The sequence below is a fragment of the Emys orbicularis genome, chromosome 1, assembly GCF_028017835.1.
Source record: "Emys orbicularis isolate rEmyOrb1 chromosome 1, rEmyOrb1.hap1, whole genome shotgun sequence".
NCBI classification, from domain to species: Eukaryota; Metazoa; Chordata; order Testudines; family Emydidae; genus Emys; species Emys orbicularis.
The window spans coordinates 367,885,724-367,904,606 of NC_088683.1; the positions used below are offsets into that span (position 1 = coordinate 367,885,724).

General features: G+C 58.3%; 1 protein-coding gene across 1 annotated transcript; it reads right to left on the bottom strand.

Annotated features, from left to right (window-relative positions):
- Window positions 1-17,634: 17,634 nt before the first annotated feature.
- On the bottom strand, window positions 17,635-18,573 carry LOC135874150 (olfactory receptor 52E2-like). Its single transcript, XM_065398896.1, has one exon. It carries the CDS (start codon window positions 18,571-18,573, stop codon window positions 17,635-17,637), a length of 939 nt encoding a protein of 312 aa, XP_065254968.1.
- Between the last annotated feature and the right edge of the window lie 310 nt (window positions 18,574-18,883).

The window sequence follows — 18,883 nt, forward strand, 5'->3', positions numbered from 1 at the left end:
GGCTTCCGAGAACTCAGCCAGAGTGAGAGGTAGCTCCAGCCGGTCTCGGTCGCCCACGTTGACCATCGGGAGTTCATCCCAGAGCATTTTGCAAGCGTTAGGATCGGTCGGATCCGGGGAGAAAAGGCCTGCGTAGAAGGCCCTGGCCCTCCCGCACATTTCCGCCGGATCCGTGAGGGGGGTGCCGTCCTCTGCTAAAAGGCAGGTGACGTGCTTCTTGGCCCCCCTCTTTTTCTCCAGGGCGTAGAAGAAGCGGGAGCCGCGATCCATCTCCCGAAGGAGGCGGATGCGGGATCGAACAAAGGCACCTCGCGCCCGATGGTCCTCGAGGGTCCGGAGCTCTTCCCGCTTCTCCCGGCACGCTCCGCAGAGAGATGGATCACCGGGGCTGGCAGCCAGACGCCTCTCCAGCTCTAAGACCTCCCGTTCCAACTGCCGTATCGTCGCATCCCTCCGTCGGCTGGCGCCCCGGGTGTAGTCACGGCAGAAGAGCCGGGCGCGCACCTTCCCCAGGTCCCACCACCGCCGCGCCGAGGGAAAGGCATGCCGCTGCCCTCGCCAGGCCAGCCAGAACTCCCGGAAGGATGCCACAAAGCCCACATCCTCCAACAAGCTATTATTAAAATGCCAATAGGCCGGCCCCGGCCTCTCCGCGCAAAGAGAGGCTGTCACGGTGGCTAGATGGTGATCTGGAAAAGGGGCCGGCCGGACGCTGGAGGAGTGGGCCCAGGAAAGATGGAATCGTGACATATAGATGCGGTCCAACCGGGAGTGGTACGACCGATGGACCTCCACCCGGACAAAAGTGAATGTAGAAACGTCATCCGGGTGGTGGTCGCGCCAGACGTCCACCAGGGAGTGATGTTCGACGATCTCCCGGAGGACATCCGTGGCGGCCTGGTGCTGCTCGGTCCCCGAGCGGTCCCGTTCCTCAAGGGTGGCGTTAAAGTCCCCGCCCAGGACCAGGCACTCGCGAGGATCCAAGGTGCCGAGGAAGGCAGACGCCTGCTGCTAAAAACACAACCTCTCCGGGCCCAATGTCGGGGCGTAAACGTTGACGAGATTAAACACAAGCCCCTCCATGCGGACCCGGAGGTGTAGCAGGCGGCCTGGCACAGCCTCGGTGACCCCCAGCACCTTGGGCCGTAGGTCGGGGGAGAACAGGGTCGCCACTCCAGCCGTACGAACTGTGAGGTGGCTAAAATAGACCCTGTCCCCCCACTCCAGCTGCCAGCTAGCTTCAGCGGCCGGATCCATATGGGTCTCCTGCAGGAAAATCACAGAGTACCCCCCCTCCCGAAGGAAGGAGAGCACCTGGCTCCTGCGGAGACCCATCCTACAGCCCCGGGTGTTTAATGTTGCAAAGATGACCGGTGCCATAAGGAGGGCTGGGGGGGGGGGATCCTCGCCGGCAGAGACGCTCACGGCCTCCGTCGGGCCGCGCAACAATCCGTGACCTACCCCGTGGGCGATTAAGGAGTCACGGAAGAGGCGGACCCGTTGGTAGGCCGCAGCGGCCTGCCTCCCGGTCCTCTTACCCTCCCCCATGAGGGCCCTCGCGGCCCGGAGGATCTGATGAAAATCCCCCCATCGCTGGAGTGCAAGCTGTACCTTGTTGCGGGAGCCACGGACGTCCTCAAGGAACTCCCGTAGCTCCTCTCTCAGCGTATGGGGGGGTGGGGTCACTGATCTATGGCTTTCCCCCAGTGGGGCCCCTGTCACAGCCCCGTGGCCCACCGAGACGGGCAAGCAGGGGGCAGACCCTCAACGTGGCGTCCGATGGGCCGACGCCACATGGCCCGCCTCAGATCCTGGCTCAATGGGGGGCGGCGGAGGGAAAATAGCAGCCCATGGTGGGTCGAGACAGGTAAAAACAAAGGCCGCTCCTTGGGGGTCATCCTCTGGGATATAGAAGGAGACAGCCCCAGGGGCGGCAAAAGCATCACGGGAAGTGGAGGGGACAGGGACGGGGTCAGTGTCAGGGGTAGGGCGGGAATCAGGAATAGGTGAAGGGGCGATTTTGGGATCGGGGGTCCCAGCAGCCAGGCCACTGGGTGTGGGGGGGGTAACACCCCGCAAATGGGCTCAGGGATTTGCGGGGAGGGAGGTGGGCCCTCGGCGATGCCGGGCTCGTGCTCCAAGGCAGATGGTAAGGCCACGGCATCTGTAGGTGGAGAATCAACGATGGGGCCCCCACCCGGGAAGGAGGTTGGCTGCCCCTCAGCCACGAGGGAGTCCCCTGGCGACTCGGGTCCCGGCTGCGTGGCACTGGCCGTCGCCTCAAGAGGTTCGGCGGCTGCTAGCGGGGTGCCATCTGCGGCCTGGTTGGTGGAAGAGTCCAGGGGCTCCTCGGAGGCGGGAACGGAGGCAGTGGATAAGGGGACGGAACATGGGGAAAGGGGGGCTGAGGCGAGGTCGTTCAAATCGAGGCCCACTGGCAGAGGGTCGTCCTCCCCCTGGGTAACCGGGGTCAGACCCAGGGCCTCGATCTCCTCATAAATGGAGGGGAGATCACTTTCCACCACCCCAGGGTTCTCCCCGCCAGCACCCAAAGCGACGCTCGCCTTGGTGCTTGCAGGGGTTTCAGATTGTAAGGGGGTGAGAGGAGCCCAAGCAGGGGCTTCCATAGGAAGGGACTCCGGAGGAGGGGCGATATTACCTTCCAGTGCTGCCACGGCATCCCCAGCCGGCACCATTGAATTGGAATCAGCAGGGGGCAAAGCAGAAGGCTCGGCATCGGTGCCCCCCTTCCTGGTCTTCCAGGGGGCTACCGCATCAGGTGGGAGGGGGGGAGCTCGAGCCTTCCGCTTGCCCCGCTTTCCCTGTACTAAGGACCAGCCTTCCATGGCATCATCCGGGGGTTGGCTAACAGGGGTCGGGTCAGGGAGCAAGGGCGAAGGCTCAGGGACTCGGGGACGCAATGGTGGGGCAGCATGTAGGAGGGAGGAGCCACCCTGGGGCATGCCCTTTTCTATGCCCGGCGGTATCCCTACCTCACCCTCCTCCACAGGCCCCGCCTGATCGCAGGCGGCAGAGGCGAGGCCCTCCCGCTCGTCTGGGCACACTAGGGGAGATACCCGTTGGGCCCGAGCGGGAGCGTTGTTGGGCCGGAAAGGAGGAGGGGCGGCTTTGGGCGCCGGGCAGCCAGGGGCGCCGGCGATGACGGGGCCAGCGCCCTGCCGGGGCTCGGGGGTCCCGGATGCCCCTCCGTGCTGGGCCAAGGGGCAGTCCCTCCGGACGTGCCCCATCGCCCGGCAGAGGTAGCACCGGGCCTCCCCCGTTGAATAATGCACCCGGTAGCGGGCCCCCTGGTAGGGGACCAAGAAGGACCCCTCGAGCGCCTCACCGTCACGTGCCGCCGGCGGCAGTTGTAACTGTACCTGTCGGCGGAACGAGAGGACATGACGGAGGGCGGGGTCTTTGCAGCCCAACGGGAGAGGGCTGACCACGGAAATCGGCCTCCCCAGGGTAGAGAGGGCAGGTAACAGGGCGGCATTAGGAAGGAAGGGAGGGACAGAAGTCAGTACCAGTCGGGCGCCCAGGTCTTCTAGCGGCTCCAGGGGGACGAACACGCCCCCCACCGCCAGGCCCTTCTCCACCGCCTCCTGGGCGGTGGCCTCCGATGCTAGGAAGAAGACGACCTTTCCGTACATCTTGGAGGCCGTCACAATGGCCGTGGGCCCCACCACCCTCACCAACGCCCGCACGTAGGTCTCCACGTGGGGCGAGGCGGGTACCAGGAGGCAACGGACGCCGTGCTTCCTAGTCAAGGTGGGGAAGGGGCCCCGGCCACTATAGATGGTAGCAGAGGCGGTGGTTGATTGAGATGATGATGCAGCGGCAGGCGGGGGGGCCGCCGCTACCTGGGCATATGCCCTGGGGGCCGGGGGAGGGACACCTACAGAGCTGGTGGAGGGAACAGCGGGGAGGGATGCCGCGGCCGATGGCGGGGCCGTGGCAGTGGGGGCAGCCCCCGCCATGGAGGGCCTGGCCTTCTTGGCGGGGCCTTTACCTTTCTTTGTGCCCTGGCCCTTCCTGCTGGCTGGGGGGGCTCCCCCAGAGTCGGAGGGAGCGAGGGACGTGGCAGCAGCGGAGGTCACCTCGGTATCTGCCGCTGCCGGTGCTCCAGCAGGGGCGTTAGCAGTTGGCACGGCAGCGGCGGTTGAGGTAGAGGCTAGGGGGGACGATGGTGGGGTGGGTGGAGGAGGGGCAGCAGGGTCTGCCCGAGAGGTCCCACTCGCCTCGTCCCCTGCCATAATGAGGACGGGGGGAGATCAAACACTGGAGGGGGGGTAGGGAAGGGGGGAAGCAGGTCAACCACTCCTCCCCGCTAGGCTGTAGGCAGGGGAGGAGGGCGCCAAAAAAAGGGGGGGGTGGATGGGGGGCTATCAAGGGCTAGGGGTCAGTCACCGACTCAGGGAAGGTTTCCAGCTCCTCTTGTTGCACCAAGGAAGGGAGGATATAACAGCATTGGGGGGTGCAATGAGACAGAATCAAACTAAAACGGGGAGGGGTACAAGCGCATAGGAGGGGACATGGGCGCATGAGGGGAGGGTCTAATCAGGGCAAGGGGACCGCAGGGGGAAGGGAGCAACCAGGCGGGAAAAGGGGCAGAGGAACCACGGGGCTAGCTTCAGAGGCTCGGGCGGGTCAAACAAAGGCTGCAGAGGGAAAGGGCGGGGCAGGCAAATAAACTGGAGCTAGCGAGGGGCTGGGGCAAGGGGGAGGGGCAAAAGGCAGCAAGGGCAAAGCTGGGGGCTTGCTGCAGGGGGGAGGGAGTCAGTCCAAAATGGGGGGTACGTGCACCCACGTGCGCTTGTAACAAAAAGAAAGTCTTTGGAAGCTGGCTGCTGTATCAGGCCCAATGGTGGCAACAGGGCGTAGCAAGCCTAGGTGAGCAGCTGAAATCCCAGAGGCAGGAGCTCAAGGTAGATGGTGAGTAGCCAGTGGGGGTGGCGGAGGGGGCAACAATGATGGTGGTGGTGGGGATCGGGGGGGGGACACAGATGGACCAGGGGGCAGGCTCCACGCCACACCCCCTGTGTCCCCACAAACACAGTCTAGATCCCCACCACAAGAGCACAGTTCAAAAGTTACTCACTCCGGGAGGGCCCCCTCCACGGTGGTCTGTAGAATTCTATGCGCTCCCCCACTGGCAGATGGTCCTCTTCTTCTCCTCAGGGCTCCAGCAGCTCCCCAGCAGCAAACGCAGCAGCTCCAGGCGGCAGTCTGGTGGCCAGCAGGAAGGACCCTTCTCAGGTGGAGGTGGTGGTGGCCTCCCCAGCAGCAGGAGCAATGGCTGGGGTCTCTCCCTCCCCTCCTCTGGGGAGTGGGCCAGCAGGCCCCCCCCAAGGGGCTGTAGCTGGAGCAGCAGGAACCAAGGGTGTGGGTGGGTCTAGCAGCCAGCCAGCAAGCAGGTAGCAGAGAAAGAGGAGGAGCAGCCCCCTACCTCCCTCCCTCCCTCCCTCCAGACCAGAGGGCTACAGGAGAGTGATCAATTAGTCCCAGGTCAGACAGGGTTTCTGTTCCCTGAGTGACCAGACCTATTGGGATCCAGGAAGTGGGCGGGCGAAGCCCGCCCACTGCTAAAGGATCCCCCCCAGCCTAAGGGGGGGGTCCACAGGACCTGGAGACCAAAAATTACGGGGGACAACTAATAAAAGAACAGGGACAGGAGTGAGGTCAAAGGGTCAAAAGAAGCGAACCAGACGGGGACACCGAGCAGAGAACCCCGGACAGCGCCCACTGCTCCTCGAAGGCGTCAAGGGAGCCAGTGGACGTCGCCCAGAGGAACTCTGCCCGGATACGTGAAAGAACGGAGGACCTGAAATACGCCCCACAGTCACAGGAAACTCCATCGGCCAACCTCCTCACTCTGGTTTTATAGATGGCCAGTTTTGCTAAGGCCAGAAGGAGGTTGACCAGGAGGTCCCGCAACTTTGTGGGGCGACGGATAGGGAGTGCATAAATAAAAAGGTGTGGAGAAAAGTGCAACCAAAATCTTAACAAAATATCTGTGAGGAGCCGGAATAGGGGCTGCAGCCTGGTGCACTCTAGGTAAACATGCGCCAGGGTCTCCCTCACGCCGCAAAAGGGGCAGGTGTCTGGGATAGGGGTAAACCGCGCCAAGTACACGCCCGTGCTTACGGCTCCGTGAAGGAGCCGCCAACTGATGTCCCCGGTGGGCTTCGGGATCAGAGCAGAATAAAGGCTGGCCCACCGGGGCTCCTCACCCTCTAGAGGTGGCAGAAGGTCCCGCCACTTTGTATCGGGGCGGGACGCGAGGGTGAGGACATGAAGAACATGTAGCACGAGCGTGTATAGATGTTTCCTTGGCGCGGTCCGGAACAGAACCGGCTGCAAATGGTGCAGCCGGCTCATGGCGAATGGACGGGGAGGGGGCTGGTTGGGTCCACGGGGCAAGGGCCCGATGAAAAAGTCTGGAGGGCTCGGAGTGGAGGGTGGGCGGGGCGTGCCCTCTCGCAGGACCCGGTCGAGATAGTCCCGAGCAGCGGGCGGCAAAGCGGCCCTCACCTCCTGAAGCACGCGCCGGGGAGTACGAGGTCTGGAGAGTCCCATGCGCTGAGCGAGCGTCAGGGGATCCAGCCAGTCTCCTCGGTCGTAGTCCAGGAGGTCTCCGACTTTGGTGACTTCTGCTAGGACCAACCTCTGGCGCACCATGGGGGACTCCGCCACCTGCACACGAAGCTGGGGGTTGTGTAGCAGGGGCTCCGCGAGGAGATCTGCCCCCACGGTGGCCGCCACGGACCTGGTCACTGAAAACAGTTTCCAGGTCCGGAGGAGGTCCTGGTAGAAGACCGGCAGCTCGGAGAGGCCTCGCGGAAGACCTCTCGGATGGAGACAAAGGAGCTGCCGGTCATATCGGAGCCCTCGGAAGCGGCGCAGGAAGGCGTGCGCCAATACGCTCCATGCCGGACTACCTGCACCATAAAGGAGCCTCTGCAGGGCCTGGAGGCGGAAGACGTGGACCTGAGCATGCAGACACTTCAGGCCCTGCCCTCCCTCCTCCAGGGGTAGATGGAGAACCCCCGCAGAGACCCAGTGCAGTCCTGACCAAAAGAACTCCAGAATCAACGTCCGGAGGGTGGTCAGGAAGCCCGGGGCCGGGACCAGGGTGTTGAGCCGGTACCAGAGCATGGACAGGACTAGTTGATTGAGCACCAGTGCTCTCCCTCGAAGGGAGAGACACCGGAGCAGTCCTTTCCATTTCCGGAGCCGCTCCGACACCCTGCCCTCTAAACCGAGCCAGTTCTCCGGCGGAGACGGATGTGTGGCAGAAAGGTAAACGCCGAGATAGAGCAGCGGACCCGCGCTCCACCGGATGGCCTGAAGCGCGGGTGGGAGGGAGCTCGCCTGCCACCCGTCCCCTACCACCAGGCCAGAGCTCTTGACCCAGTTGACCCGGGCGGAGGAGGCCGCCGAATAGATGGTCTGGCAAGCCTCCACCCGCACCAAGTCGCCCGGGTCCTGGACCACGAGGAGCACGTCGTCGGCGTACGCCGACAGGACCAGCCGCAGCTCCGGCTCCCGCAGCACCAACCCTGCCAACCTCCTACGGAGGAGACAGAGGAAGGGCTCGATCGCCAGAGCATACAGCTGGCCCGAGAGGGGGCACCCTTGACGTATTCCTCGCCCGAAGCTGACCGGTTCGGTCAGGGTCCAGTTGAGCCTGACCAAACACTCTGCGGAGGCGTACAGCACCTGGAGAAAACTCACAAACTGGGGCCCGAAGCCAAACGCTCGCAGAGTGCCCAGGAGATACCCGTGGTCCACCCTGTCGAACGCCTTCTCTTGATCCAGGGACAGGAGGGCGAACGACAGACCATCCCTACACCCGAGTTCCAAGAGGTCCCGGACCAGATACAAGTTGTCGAAGATGGTGCGGCCCGGGACGGTGTAGGTCTGGTCTGGGTGGATCACGTCCACCAGCACGGACCCTAGCCGCAGCGAGATGGCCTTTGCTACGATTTTATAGTCCGTGCTGAGGAGCGAGATGGGACGCCAATTCCGTAAATCGCGGAGGTCCCCCTTCTTCGGCAATAAGGCGAGCACGGCTCGCCTGCACGAAAGAGGGAGGACCCCGCCCTGCAAGGACTCGGCCCAGACGGTGACAAGGTCTGGGCCGAGGACATCCCAAAACACGCGGTAGAACTCCACGGTCAGCCCGTCCATGCCTGGAGATTTATTGGTGGGCATGCGACGGAGGGCTTCCGAGAACTCGGCCAGAGTGAGAGGTAGCTCCAGCCAGTCTCGGTCGCCCGCGCTGACCGTCGGGAGTTCATCCCAGAGCATTCTGCAAGCGTTAGGATCGGTCGGATCCGGGGAGAAAAGGCCCGCGTAGAAGGCCCTGGCCCTCCCGCACATTTCCGCCGGATCCGTGAGGGGGGTGCCGTCCTCTGCTAAAAGGCAGGTGACGTGCTTCTTGGCCCCCCTCTTTTTCTCCAGGGCGTAGAAGAAGCGGGAGCCGCAATCCATCTCCCGAAGGAGGCGGATGCGGGATCGAACAAAGGCACCTCGGGCCCGATGGTCCTCGAGGGTCCGGAGCTCTTCCCGCTTCTCCCGGCACGCTCCGCAGAGGGATGGATCACCGGGGCTGGCAGCCAGACGCCTCTCCAGCTCTAAGACCTCCCGTTCCAACTGCCCTATCGTCGCATCCCTCCGTCGGCTGGCGCCCCGGGTGTAGTCACGGCAGAAGAGCCGGGCGCGCACCTTCCCCAGGTCCCACCACCGCCGCGCCGAGGGAAAGGCACGCCGCTGCCCTCGCCAGGCCAGCCAGAACTCCCGGAAGGACGCCACAAAGCCCACATCCTCCAACAAGCTATTATTAAAATGCCAATAGGCCGGCCCCGGCCTCTCCGCGCAAAGAGAGGCTGTCACGGTGGCTAGATGGTGATCTGAAAAAGGGGCCGGCCGGACGCTGGAGGAGTGGGCCCGGGAAAGATGGAAGCGTGACATATAGATGCGGTCCAACCGGGAGTGGTACGACCGATGGACCTCCACCCGGACAAAAGTGAATGTTGAAACGTCATCCGGGTGGTGGTCGCGCCAGACGTCCACCAGGGAGTGATGTTCGACGATCTCCCGGAGGACATCCGCGGCGGCCTGGTGCTGCTCGGTCCCCGAGCGGTCCCGTTCCTCAAGGGTGGCGTTAAAGTCCCCGCCCAGGACCAGGCACTCGCGAGGATCCAAGGTGCCGAGGAAGGCGGACGCCTGCTGATAAAAACACAACCTCTCCGGGCCCAATGTCGGGGCGTAAACGTTGACGAGATTAACCACAAGCCCCTCCATGCGGACCCGGAGGTGTAGCAGGCGGCCTGGCACAGCCTCGGCGACCCCCAGCACCTCGGGCCGTAGGTCGGGGGAGAACAGGGTCGCCACTCCAGCCGTACGAACTGTGAGGTGGCTAAAATAGACTCTGTCCCCCCACTCCAGCCGCCAGCTAGCTTCAGCGGCCGGATCCGTATGGGTCTCCTGCAGGAAAATCACAGAGTACCCCCCCTCCCGAAGAAAGGAGAGCACCTGGCTCCTGCGGAGACCCATCCTACAGCCCCGGGTGTTTAATGTTGCAAAGATGATCGGTGCCATGAGGAGGGCTGGGGGGGATCCTCGCCGGCAGAGACGCTCACGGCCTCCGTCGGGCCGCGCAACAATCCGTGACCTACCCCGTGGGCGATTAAGGAGTGACGGAAGAGGCGGACCCGTTGGTAGGCCGCAGCGGCCTGCCTCCCGGTCCTCTTACCCTCCCCCATGAGGGCCCTCGCGGCCCGGAGGATCTGATGAAAATCCCCCCATCGCTGGAGTGCAAGTTGTACCTTGTTGCGGGAGCCACGGACGTCCTCAAGGAACTCCCGTAGCTCCTCTCTCAGCGTATGGGGGGGTGGGGTTACTGATCTAAGGCTTTCCCCCAGTGGGGCCCCTGTCACAGCCCCTTGGCCCACCGAGACGGGCAAACAGGGGGCAGACCCTCGACGTGGCGTCCGATGGGCCGATGCCACGTGGCCTGCCTCAGATCCCGGCTCACTGGGGGGCGGCGGAGGGAAACTAGCAGCCCCTGGTGGGTCGGGACAGGGAAAAACAAAGGCCGCTCCTTGGGGGTCATCCTCTGGGATAAGGAAGGAGACAGTCCCAGGGGCGGCAAAAGCATCACGGGAAGTGGAGGGGACAGGGACAGGGTCGGTGTCAAGGGTAGGGCTGGAATCAGGAATAGGGACAGGGGAAGGGGTGATATTGGGATTGGGGGTCCCAGCAGCCAGGCCACTGGGTGGGGGGGGGTAACACCCCGCAAATGGGCTCAGGAATTTGCGGGGAGGGAGGTGGGCCCTCTGCGATGCCAGGCTCGTGCTCCAAGGCAGATGGTAAGGCCACGGCATCTGTAGGTGGAGAAACAACGGTGGGGCCCCCACCCGGAAAGGAGGTCGGCTGCCCCTCAGCCATGAGGGAGTCCCCTTGTGACTCAGGTCCCGGTTGCATGGCACTGGCCGTCGCCTCAAGAGGCTCGGCGACCGCTAGCGGGGTGCCATCTGCAGCCGGGTTGGTGGAAGAGTCCAGGGGCTCCTCGGAGGCGGGAGCGGAAGCAGTGGGTAAGGGGACGGAACATGGGGAAAGGGGGGCTGAGGCGAGGTCGCTCAGATCGAGGCCCGCTGGCAGAGGGTCGTCCTCCCCCTGGGTAACCGGGGTCAGACCCAGGGCCTCGATCTCCTCATAAATGGAGGGGAGATCACCTTCCACCACCCCAGGGCTCTCCCCGTCTGTACCCAAAGCAACGCTCGCCTTGGTGCATACAGGGGCTACAGATTGTAAGGGGGCGAGAGGGGCTCCATCAGGGGCTTCCATAGGAAGGGACACCGGAGGAGGGGTAGTGCTTTCCTCCGATGCTGCCACGTCTTCCCTAGCCGGTAATGGTGGACAAAACCCACCCGGGAGCAAAGCGGAAGGCTCAGCATCGGTGCCCCCCTTCCTGGTCTTCCGGGGGGCTACCGCATCAGATGGGAGGAGCGGAGCTCGAGCCTTCCGCTTGCCCCGCTTCCCCTGTACTAAGGACCAGCCCTCCATGGCATCATCTGGGGGCTGGCTAACAGGTATTGGGTCAGGGAGCAAGGACGAAAGCTTAGGGACTCGGGGAGGTAATGGTGGGGTAACATGTAGGAGGGAGGATTCTCCCTGGGGCATGCCCTCTTCTATGCCCGGAGGTATCCCTACCTCACCCTCCTCTACAGGCCCTGCCAGAACGCAGGAGGCAGAGGCGTGGCCCTCCCGCTCGTCTAGGCGCACTGGGGGAGATACCCCTTGGGCCCGAGCGGGAGCTTTGGTGGGCCGGAAAGGAGGAGGGGCGGCTTCGGGCGCCGGGTAGCTAGGGGCACCGGCGATGACGGGGCCGGCGCCCTGCCGGGGCTCGGGGGTCTCGGATGTCCCTCCGTGCCGGGCCAAGGGGCAGTCCCTCTGGACGTGTCCCATCGCCCGGCAGAGGTAGCACCGGGCCTCCCCCGTTGAATAATGCACCCGGTAGCGGGCCCCCTGGTAGGGGACCAAGAAGGACCCCTCAAGCGCCGCTCCGTCACGTGCCGCCGGCGGCAGTTGTAACTGTACCTGCCGGCGGAATGAGAGGACATGACGGAGGGCGGGGTCTTTGCAGCCCAACGGGAGAGGGCTGACCACAGAGATCGGCCTTCCCAGGGTAGAGAGGGCGGGTAACAGGGCGGCATTTGGAAGGAATGGAGGGACAGAAGTCAGGACCAGTCGGGCGCCCAGGTCTTCTAGCGGCTCCAGGGGGACGTACACGCCCCCTACCGCCAGGCCCTTCTCCACTGCCTCCTGGGCGGCGGCCTCCGATGCTAGGAAGAAGACGACCTTTCCGTACATCTTGGAGGCCGCCACAATGGCCGTGGGCCCCACCACCCTTGCCAACGCCCGCACGTAGGTCTCCACGTGGGGCGAGGCGGGTACCAGGAGGCAACGGACGCCATGCTTCCTAGTCAAGGTGGGGAAGGGGCCCCGGCCGCTATAGATGGTAGCAGAGGCGGTGGATGGGGGAGATGACGTAGCGGCTGGCGGGGGGGCCGCCGCCACCTGGGCGTATGCCCTGGGGGTCGAGGGAGGGACACCCACAGAGCTGGTGGAAGGAACAGCAGGGAGGGACGCCGCGGCCGGTTGCGGGGCCGTGGCAGTGGGGGCACCCCCTGCCATGGAGGGCCTGGCTTTTTTAGCGGGGCCTTTACCCTTCTTTGTGCCCTGGCCCTTCCTGCCGGTTGGAAGGACTCCCCCAGAGTCAGAGGGGGCGAGGGACGTGGCAGCAGCGGAGGTCACCTCGTTACCCACCGCTGCCGGCACTCCAGCAGGGGTGGTAGTAGGTGGCTCGGCAGCGGCGGTTGAGGTAGAGGCTAGGGAGGACGATGGTGGGGTGGGTGGAGGAGGGGCAGCAGGGTCCGCCCAAGGGGTCTCACTCTCCTCGTCCCCTGCCATAATGAGGATGGGGGGAGAGCAAACACTGGAGGGGGGGTAAGGAAGGGGGAAGCAGGTCGACCACTCCTCCCCGCTAGGCTGTAGGTAGGGGAGGAGGGCGCCGAAAAAGGAGGGGGTGGATGGGGGTGGGCTATCAAGGGCTAGGGGTCAGTCACCGACCCAGGGAAGGTTTCCGGCTCCTCTTGTTGCACCAAGGAAGGGAGGATAGAACAGCATTGGGGGGTGCAGTGAGACAGAATCAAACTAAAACGGGGAGGGGTACAAGCGCAAGGGAGGGGACATGGGCGCACGAGGGGAGGGGCTAATCAGGGCAAGGGGACCGCAGGGGGAAGGGAGCAACCAGGCGGGAAATGGGGCAGAGGAACCACGGGGCTAGCTTTAGAGGCTGGGGCGGGTCAAACAGACAAAGGCTGCAGAGGGAAAGGGCGGGGCAGGCAAACAAACTGGAGCTAGCAAGGGGCTGGGGCAAGGGGGAGGGGCAAAAGGCAGCAAGGGGCAAATGGGTAGGCAGCAGGGGTAAAGCTGGGGGCTTGCTGCAGGGGGGAGGAGGTCAGTCCAAAAGGGGGGGGAACGTGCACCTACGTGCGCTTGTAACAAAAGAAAAAGCAGTTTAGGCTGGCTGCTGTATCAGGCCCAATGGTGGCAACAGGGCATGGCAAGCCTAGGTGAGCAGCTGAGTCCCAGAGGCAGGAGCTCGAGGCAGATGGTGAGTAGTTGGTGGGGGTGGTGGAGGGGGCAACGATGATGGTGGTGGTGGGGATCGGGGGGGGACACAGATGGACCAGGGGGCAGGCTCCACGCCACACCCCCTGTGTCCCCACAAACACAGTCTAGATCCCCACCACAAGAACACAGTTCAAAAGTTACTCAGTCCGGGAGGGCCCCCTCCACGGTGGTCTGTAGAATTCCTACGCGTTCCCCCACTGGCAGATGGTCCTCTTCTTCTCCTCAGGGCTCCAGCAGCTCCCCAGCAGCAAACGCAGCAGCTCCAGGCGGCAGTCTGGTGGCCAGCAGGAAAGACCCTTCTCAGGTGGTGGTCAATGATGGTGGCATGCCCAGCAGCAGGAGCAATGGCTGGGGTCTCTCCCTCCCCTCCTCTGGGGAGTGGGCCAGCAGGCCCCTCCCAAGGGGCTTTAGCTGGAGCAGCAGCAACCAAGGGTGTGGGTGGGTCTAGCAGTCAGCCAGCAAGCAGGTAGTAGAGAAAGAGGAGGAGGAGCAGCCCCCTATCTCTCTCCCTCCAGGCCAGAGGGCTACAGGAGAGTGATCTGTTAATCCCAGGTCAGACAGGGTTTCTGTTCCCTGAGTGACCAGAGCAGGGGCTGCACTAGAGTAATCAGGAACCTGCTACAACCAGTTAAGGCAGGCAGGCTAATTAGGACACCTGGAGCCAATTAAGAAGAAGCTGCTAGAATCAATTAAGGCAGGCTAATCAGGGCACCTGGGTTTTAAAAGGAGCTGACTTCAGTTTGTGGTGTGAGTGTGAGGAGCTGGGAGCAAGAGGCACAAGGAGCTGAGAGTGAGAGGGTGTGCTGCTGGAGGACTGAGGAGCACAAGCGTTATCAGACACCAGGAGGAAGGTCCTGTGGTGAGACTAAGGAAGGTGTTTGGAGGAGGCCATGGGGAAGTAGCCCAGGGAGTTGTAGCTGTCATGCAGCTGTTACAGGAGGCACTATAGACAGCTGCAGGCCACAGGGCCCTGGGCTGGAACCCAGAGTAGAGGGCTGGCCCGGGTTCCCCCCAAACCTCCCAATTGACCTGGACTGTGGGTTCTTCCAGAGGGGAAGGTCTCTGGGCTGTTCCCCAACCCACATGGTGAATCTCTGAGGCAAGAAAATCCGCCAATAAGCGCAGGACCCACCAAGATAGATGAGGAACTTTGTCACAATGGGTTGCCATTCACAGATTACAAATATTTTTTTTTCATTGTATCTGTACTTTTCTTCATTGTAATCATTACCTCAGCTTTTCGTTTCCTGTTCAGCACATCTGACATCTAGGTACTGGTGACATTTTGTTTCCTTTCAAGTTTACAGAAATACCAAATGCACCGGAAAAACCAATAAGTTGCAAGACATTTGTCACACTATGTCACATGTTTGTGTTTTAACAGCTTGAAAGCTTGAACTCTTTGAATCTCAAATTCTACTGTCATTAAAAAAATAATCTGCCCTCCCCCCAATACTTCCCACAACTGTGAACATGAAAAATTATACAAATACAAAAAAGCTAAAAGATAAACCCTCGATATTACCCATCAGTTATAAAAACTGAATTCTCCAAGCCTATTTATAAGCCACGAGAGCATCGGGGGGGGGGGGGGGGGGGGAAAGGGGCAGAGCCTATCCTCATTACAGTCACCTCCCAGTTTAAGGGCCTGAAATCTGCAAGTCACACTCACACATTGTCCTCACACTAACAGCAGAAACCCCATCGACTTCCAGAAGATAAAGGAGGTTTGCAGGATATGGGATTACATCAGAGATGGGAGTAAAATAAAAGTTTCTTTCTTTTTGATGCAATACAGACAGGTGCAGCACTTTGTCCAACTGGATTGCCAAGGCCTTGCCCCAGGAGTTTCAGTTAAGTTAAGAACAAGTTCTGTTAAGTACAACTGGTGGAAACAGAAACAGTTACAAACAGAAAGCCTGAGGGTGGGGATAGGCACTCCTCAAATGGGCATAGGGATCGAAAGAAATGGAGATGGGTTTTCCACAGGTTAACCGTGCATTGTAGGAAGAAATACTTCCTTTTGTTTGTTTTAAACTGCTGCCTATTAATTTCCTTTGGTGACCCCCTAGTTCTTGTGCTATGAGAGAGCATAAATAATACTTCCTTATTTACTTTCTCCACACCAGTCATGATTTTATAGACCCCTGCCATATCTCCCTTTAGTCTTCTCTTTTCCAACATGAAAAGTCCCAGTCTTATTAATCTCTCCTAATACGGAAGCTGTTCCATACCCCTAATCATTTATGTTACCCTTTTCTGAACCTTTTCCAATTCCAATATATCTTTTTTGAGATAAGCGACTGGATCAGTATGCAGTATTCAAGATGTGGGCATACAATGGGTTTACATAGAGGAAATATGATATTTTCTGTTTTATTATCTATCCCTTTCTTAATGATTCACAACATTCTGTTCGCTTTTATGACTGACGCTGCACATTGAGTGGATGTTTTCACATAACTATCTACAGTGACTCCAAAATCACTTTCTTGAGTGTTAACACCATATCTAGACCCCATAATTTTATATGTACAGTTGAGTTTATGTTTTCAAATGTGCATTACTTTGTATTTCTCAACACTGAATTTCATCTGCCACTTTATTGCCCTGTCACCCAGTTTTATGGGATCCCTTTGTAAATCTTTGCAGTTTGCTTTGGACTTAACTATCTTGAGTAGTTTTGTATCATCTCCAAACTTTGCCACCTCACAATTTTCCAGATCATTTATGAATATGTTGAATAGTATCCTTCCTAATATACTAACTGGTCTTGGCAATTTATTACTTTTTAATTTATGCATTTGCTCGAAAACCTCTTCTAATGACCCCTAATCTGGGACAGTTCCTGAGATTTTCACCTAAAAAGAAAGGTTCAAATTTGGGAATTTCCCTCTTATCCTCAGCCATGAAGACTGATGCAAAGAATTCATTTAGTTTCTCTGCCCAGGAAGTTATTGTCTTTAAGTGCTCCTTTATCATCTCAATCATGCAGTGGCTTCACTTCCTGTTTAGCAGGCTTCCTGCTTCAGATGTACTTGAAACAATATTTGCTGTTACTTTTGGAATCTTTGGCTAGCTGTTCTTCAAATTCTTTTTTTGGCCTTCCTAATTCTATTTTTACACTTTGTTTGCCAGAGTTTATGCTCTTTTCTATTTTTCTCAATGGTAATTAACTTCCACATTTTAAAACATCAGAGGGGTAGCCATGTTAGTCTGAATCTGTAAAAAGCAACAGAGGGTCCTGTGCCACAGGACCCTCTGTTGCATTTTAAAACATGCCTTTTTGCCTCTTCTTTTCCTTTGTTGTTTAGTCACAGTGGAAGAATATCCACAAGATACTGCGAGTGGCAACCAACTGCTACAGAGGGACAAGAGAACCCACAGACTCTAGTGGCAAGTCCCTTCTTCCCAGCATCCGCCCTCCCATTGGGTTCGTGTCCCCCCTCCGAGTCTGACCTTCAAGTGCCTCAGATCAGGTGACGTCTCCTGCACGGAGACTGCACTTTACTCTCCGCGGTTGTGCATCACACTTAGCTGCTGTGTTTCATGTGGCACGGCTGGCATCCACTATCCTGGCTATGTCCCCACAACACCGCACTGTATCTCAGCCCTGCCTCACCATTGTCACAGCTGGATTGTGCTGCCCCATCTCCTGGCTCTGGTCGGCTCCAGTTCCAGATCCACAACTCTGCCTCAGCACTGTTGCTCAGCCTCTGGCTGAGGACTGCATTAAGAGCCCAAATTCACTTAAAAACTAACCTAAATGTAGCCCAATCTACTTCCTGAAACATTTTTTCATTCATACATTGGCCTATACATCAAATAACAAATGAAAGCTTTCATTAGATACCTAGTACAGATTTTATATTTAAAAAAAAATAAAACCTACAAGTCCTCTCAGGAGTTTTTCCACATTAGCAACACACCTATAAGGTGACAATCAAATTCAAAATCAAAACACCAGTACAGATACTTGTAACGTAATTCAGGGCTGCAGGTGTTTCACACAAAAAATGACAAATGGTGGCATGAAATATAGCCCCAAATTACCCAAAACTTATATACTGAAAAACCAGCAATAACATTATCATATTAATTCTTTCTAACTGCATTCCATGATGCTAGTCAATGTCCACATTTTGTATTGAATTACTTTGTTACTGTTAGTCTTTGGAAAAAGAACAGGAGTAATTGTGGCACCTTAGAGACTAACAAATTTACGGATACAGAATAACACGGCTGCTACTCTGAAAGTTAGTCTTTGGTTTATTCTCTAGGCTTCCTGAAGTATTGGACATAGAGAAAACAGGTAAATTTTCCCACAACACTAAGCTCCGCCAAACTCAAACAGAGCACCCTTGATTAAGAAGGAGATATACTTTCTCCTTCTTGTCACACAGGTTTCAAGTCAGTGACCCATGGCAATCACTTTCTGCAGGTGTATTTGCCCACTTTGTCACGAAGCTCTTTGGATTTAACCCCATAAATGATTGGGTTGAGCATGGGAGGGATGAGGAGATAGAGGTCAGCCAAGATGATTTCAATGTGGGGAGCGATGCCCTGACCGAACCGGTTTGTCAGGATGGAAAAGAGGCTGGGAGTATAATACGTCAGCATCACACAGATGTGGGCTGTGCAGGTGTTGAGGGCTTTCTGGTGGGATTTCTTGGAGGAGAGTCTGAGAACAGCCTTGATGATCAGACCATAGGACAGGGCAATGAGCGTCAGGTCTGACATGTTGACTACAAAGAATAGCACCAAGCTGTATATCCTGTTCACCGTAATGTCCCCACACGACATCTTCACCACAGCACTGTACTCACATTGAGTGTGGGGGATAATGCGATTGGCACAGAATGGCTGCCGGCTCAGGAGCAGGAGCAGGGGAAGAATGAAGAGAACAGCTCGTATCAAACCCATGAACCCTAGCTTAGCTATTCGTTTGTTATTGAGGATGATGGTGTATCTCAGAGGCTTACAAATGGCAACGTAACGATCGAAGGCCATTGTCAAAAGGACGGCAGAGTGCATAAGAGAAACAGTGTGAAGGAAAAACATCTGGGTGAGGCAGCCACCCATAGTAATACCTTTCAAATTGAACCAAAATATACACAGTGCATTTGGCACGACGAAGGTAGGTGTGGCAATGTCTGTGAGTGCCAGCATGCAGAGCAGCAGGTACATTGGATTGTGGAGAGTCTGCTCTTTGCTTACAACAAACAAAACTGTGAAATTTCCCAACAGACTGATAATATAGAACATAGAGAAAGGGATGGAAATCAGGACATGGGCAGCTTCCAGGCCAGGGATGCCCATTAGGATGAATGTTGAAGGGTTAGAGTGGGTGATGTTGAAAACTGCCATGAGGTGGTCAATGCATCGATTGGGCTCAGAAATGCTCCAGGTGCCTGTAAAGGGAGAGAAGCACAGGGAAGGGGGGTTACACACTTTATAGAAAATAGTATGAGAAATATTTTATACTTATCAACAATCTAGAACTGGAGGTGATCAGTGAAGTGGCAACATTTACAAGTGGCACCAGATAATTTAGCTCAGAGTCAAGTCCAGAGAAGTCCTCTGAGGGAACTGAACAATCCAAGTGAATGGGGAGCAAGATGGCAGATGAATTTCGATGAGAATAAACTGTGATGTGTATGCCCATTCTAGGAAAAAG

What these genes read in the sequence shown, in the direction of transcription:
- LOC135874150 (XM_065398896.1), bottom strand. Translation starts at nt 18,573, where the DNA reads ATGGCAGTTTTCAACATCACCCACTCTAACCCTTCAACATTCATCCTA.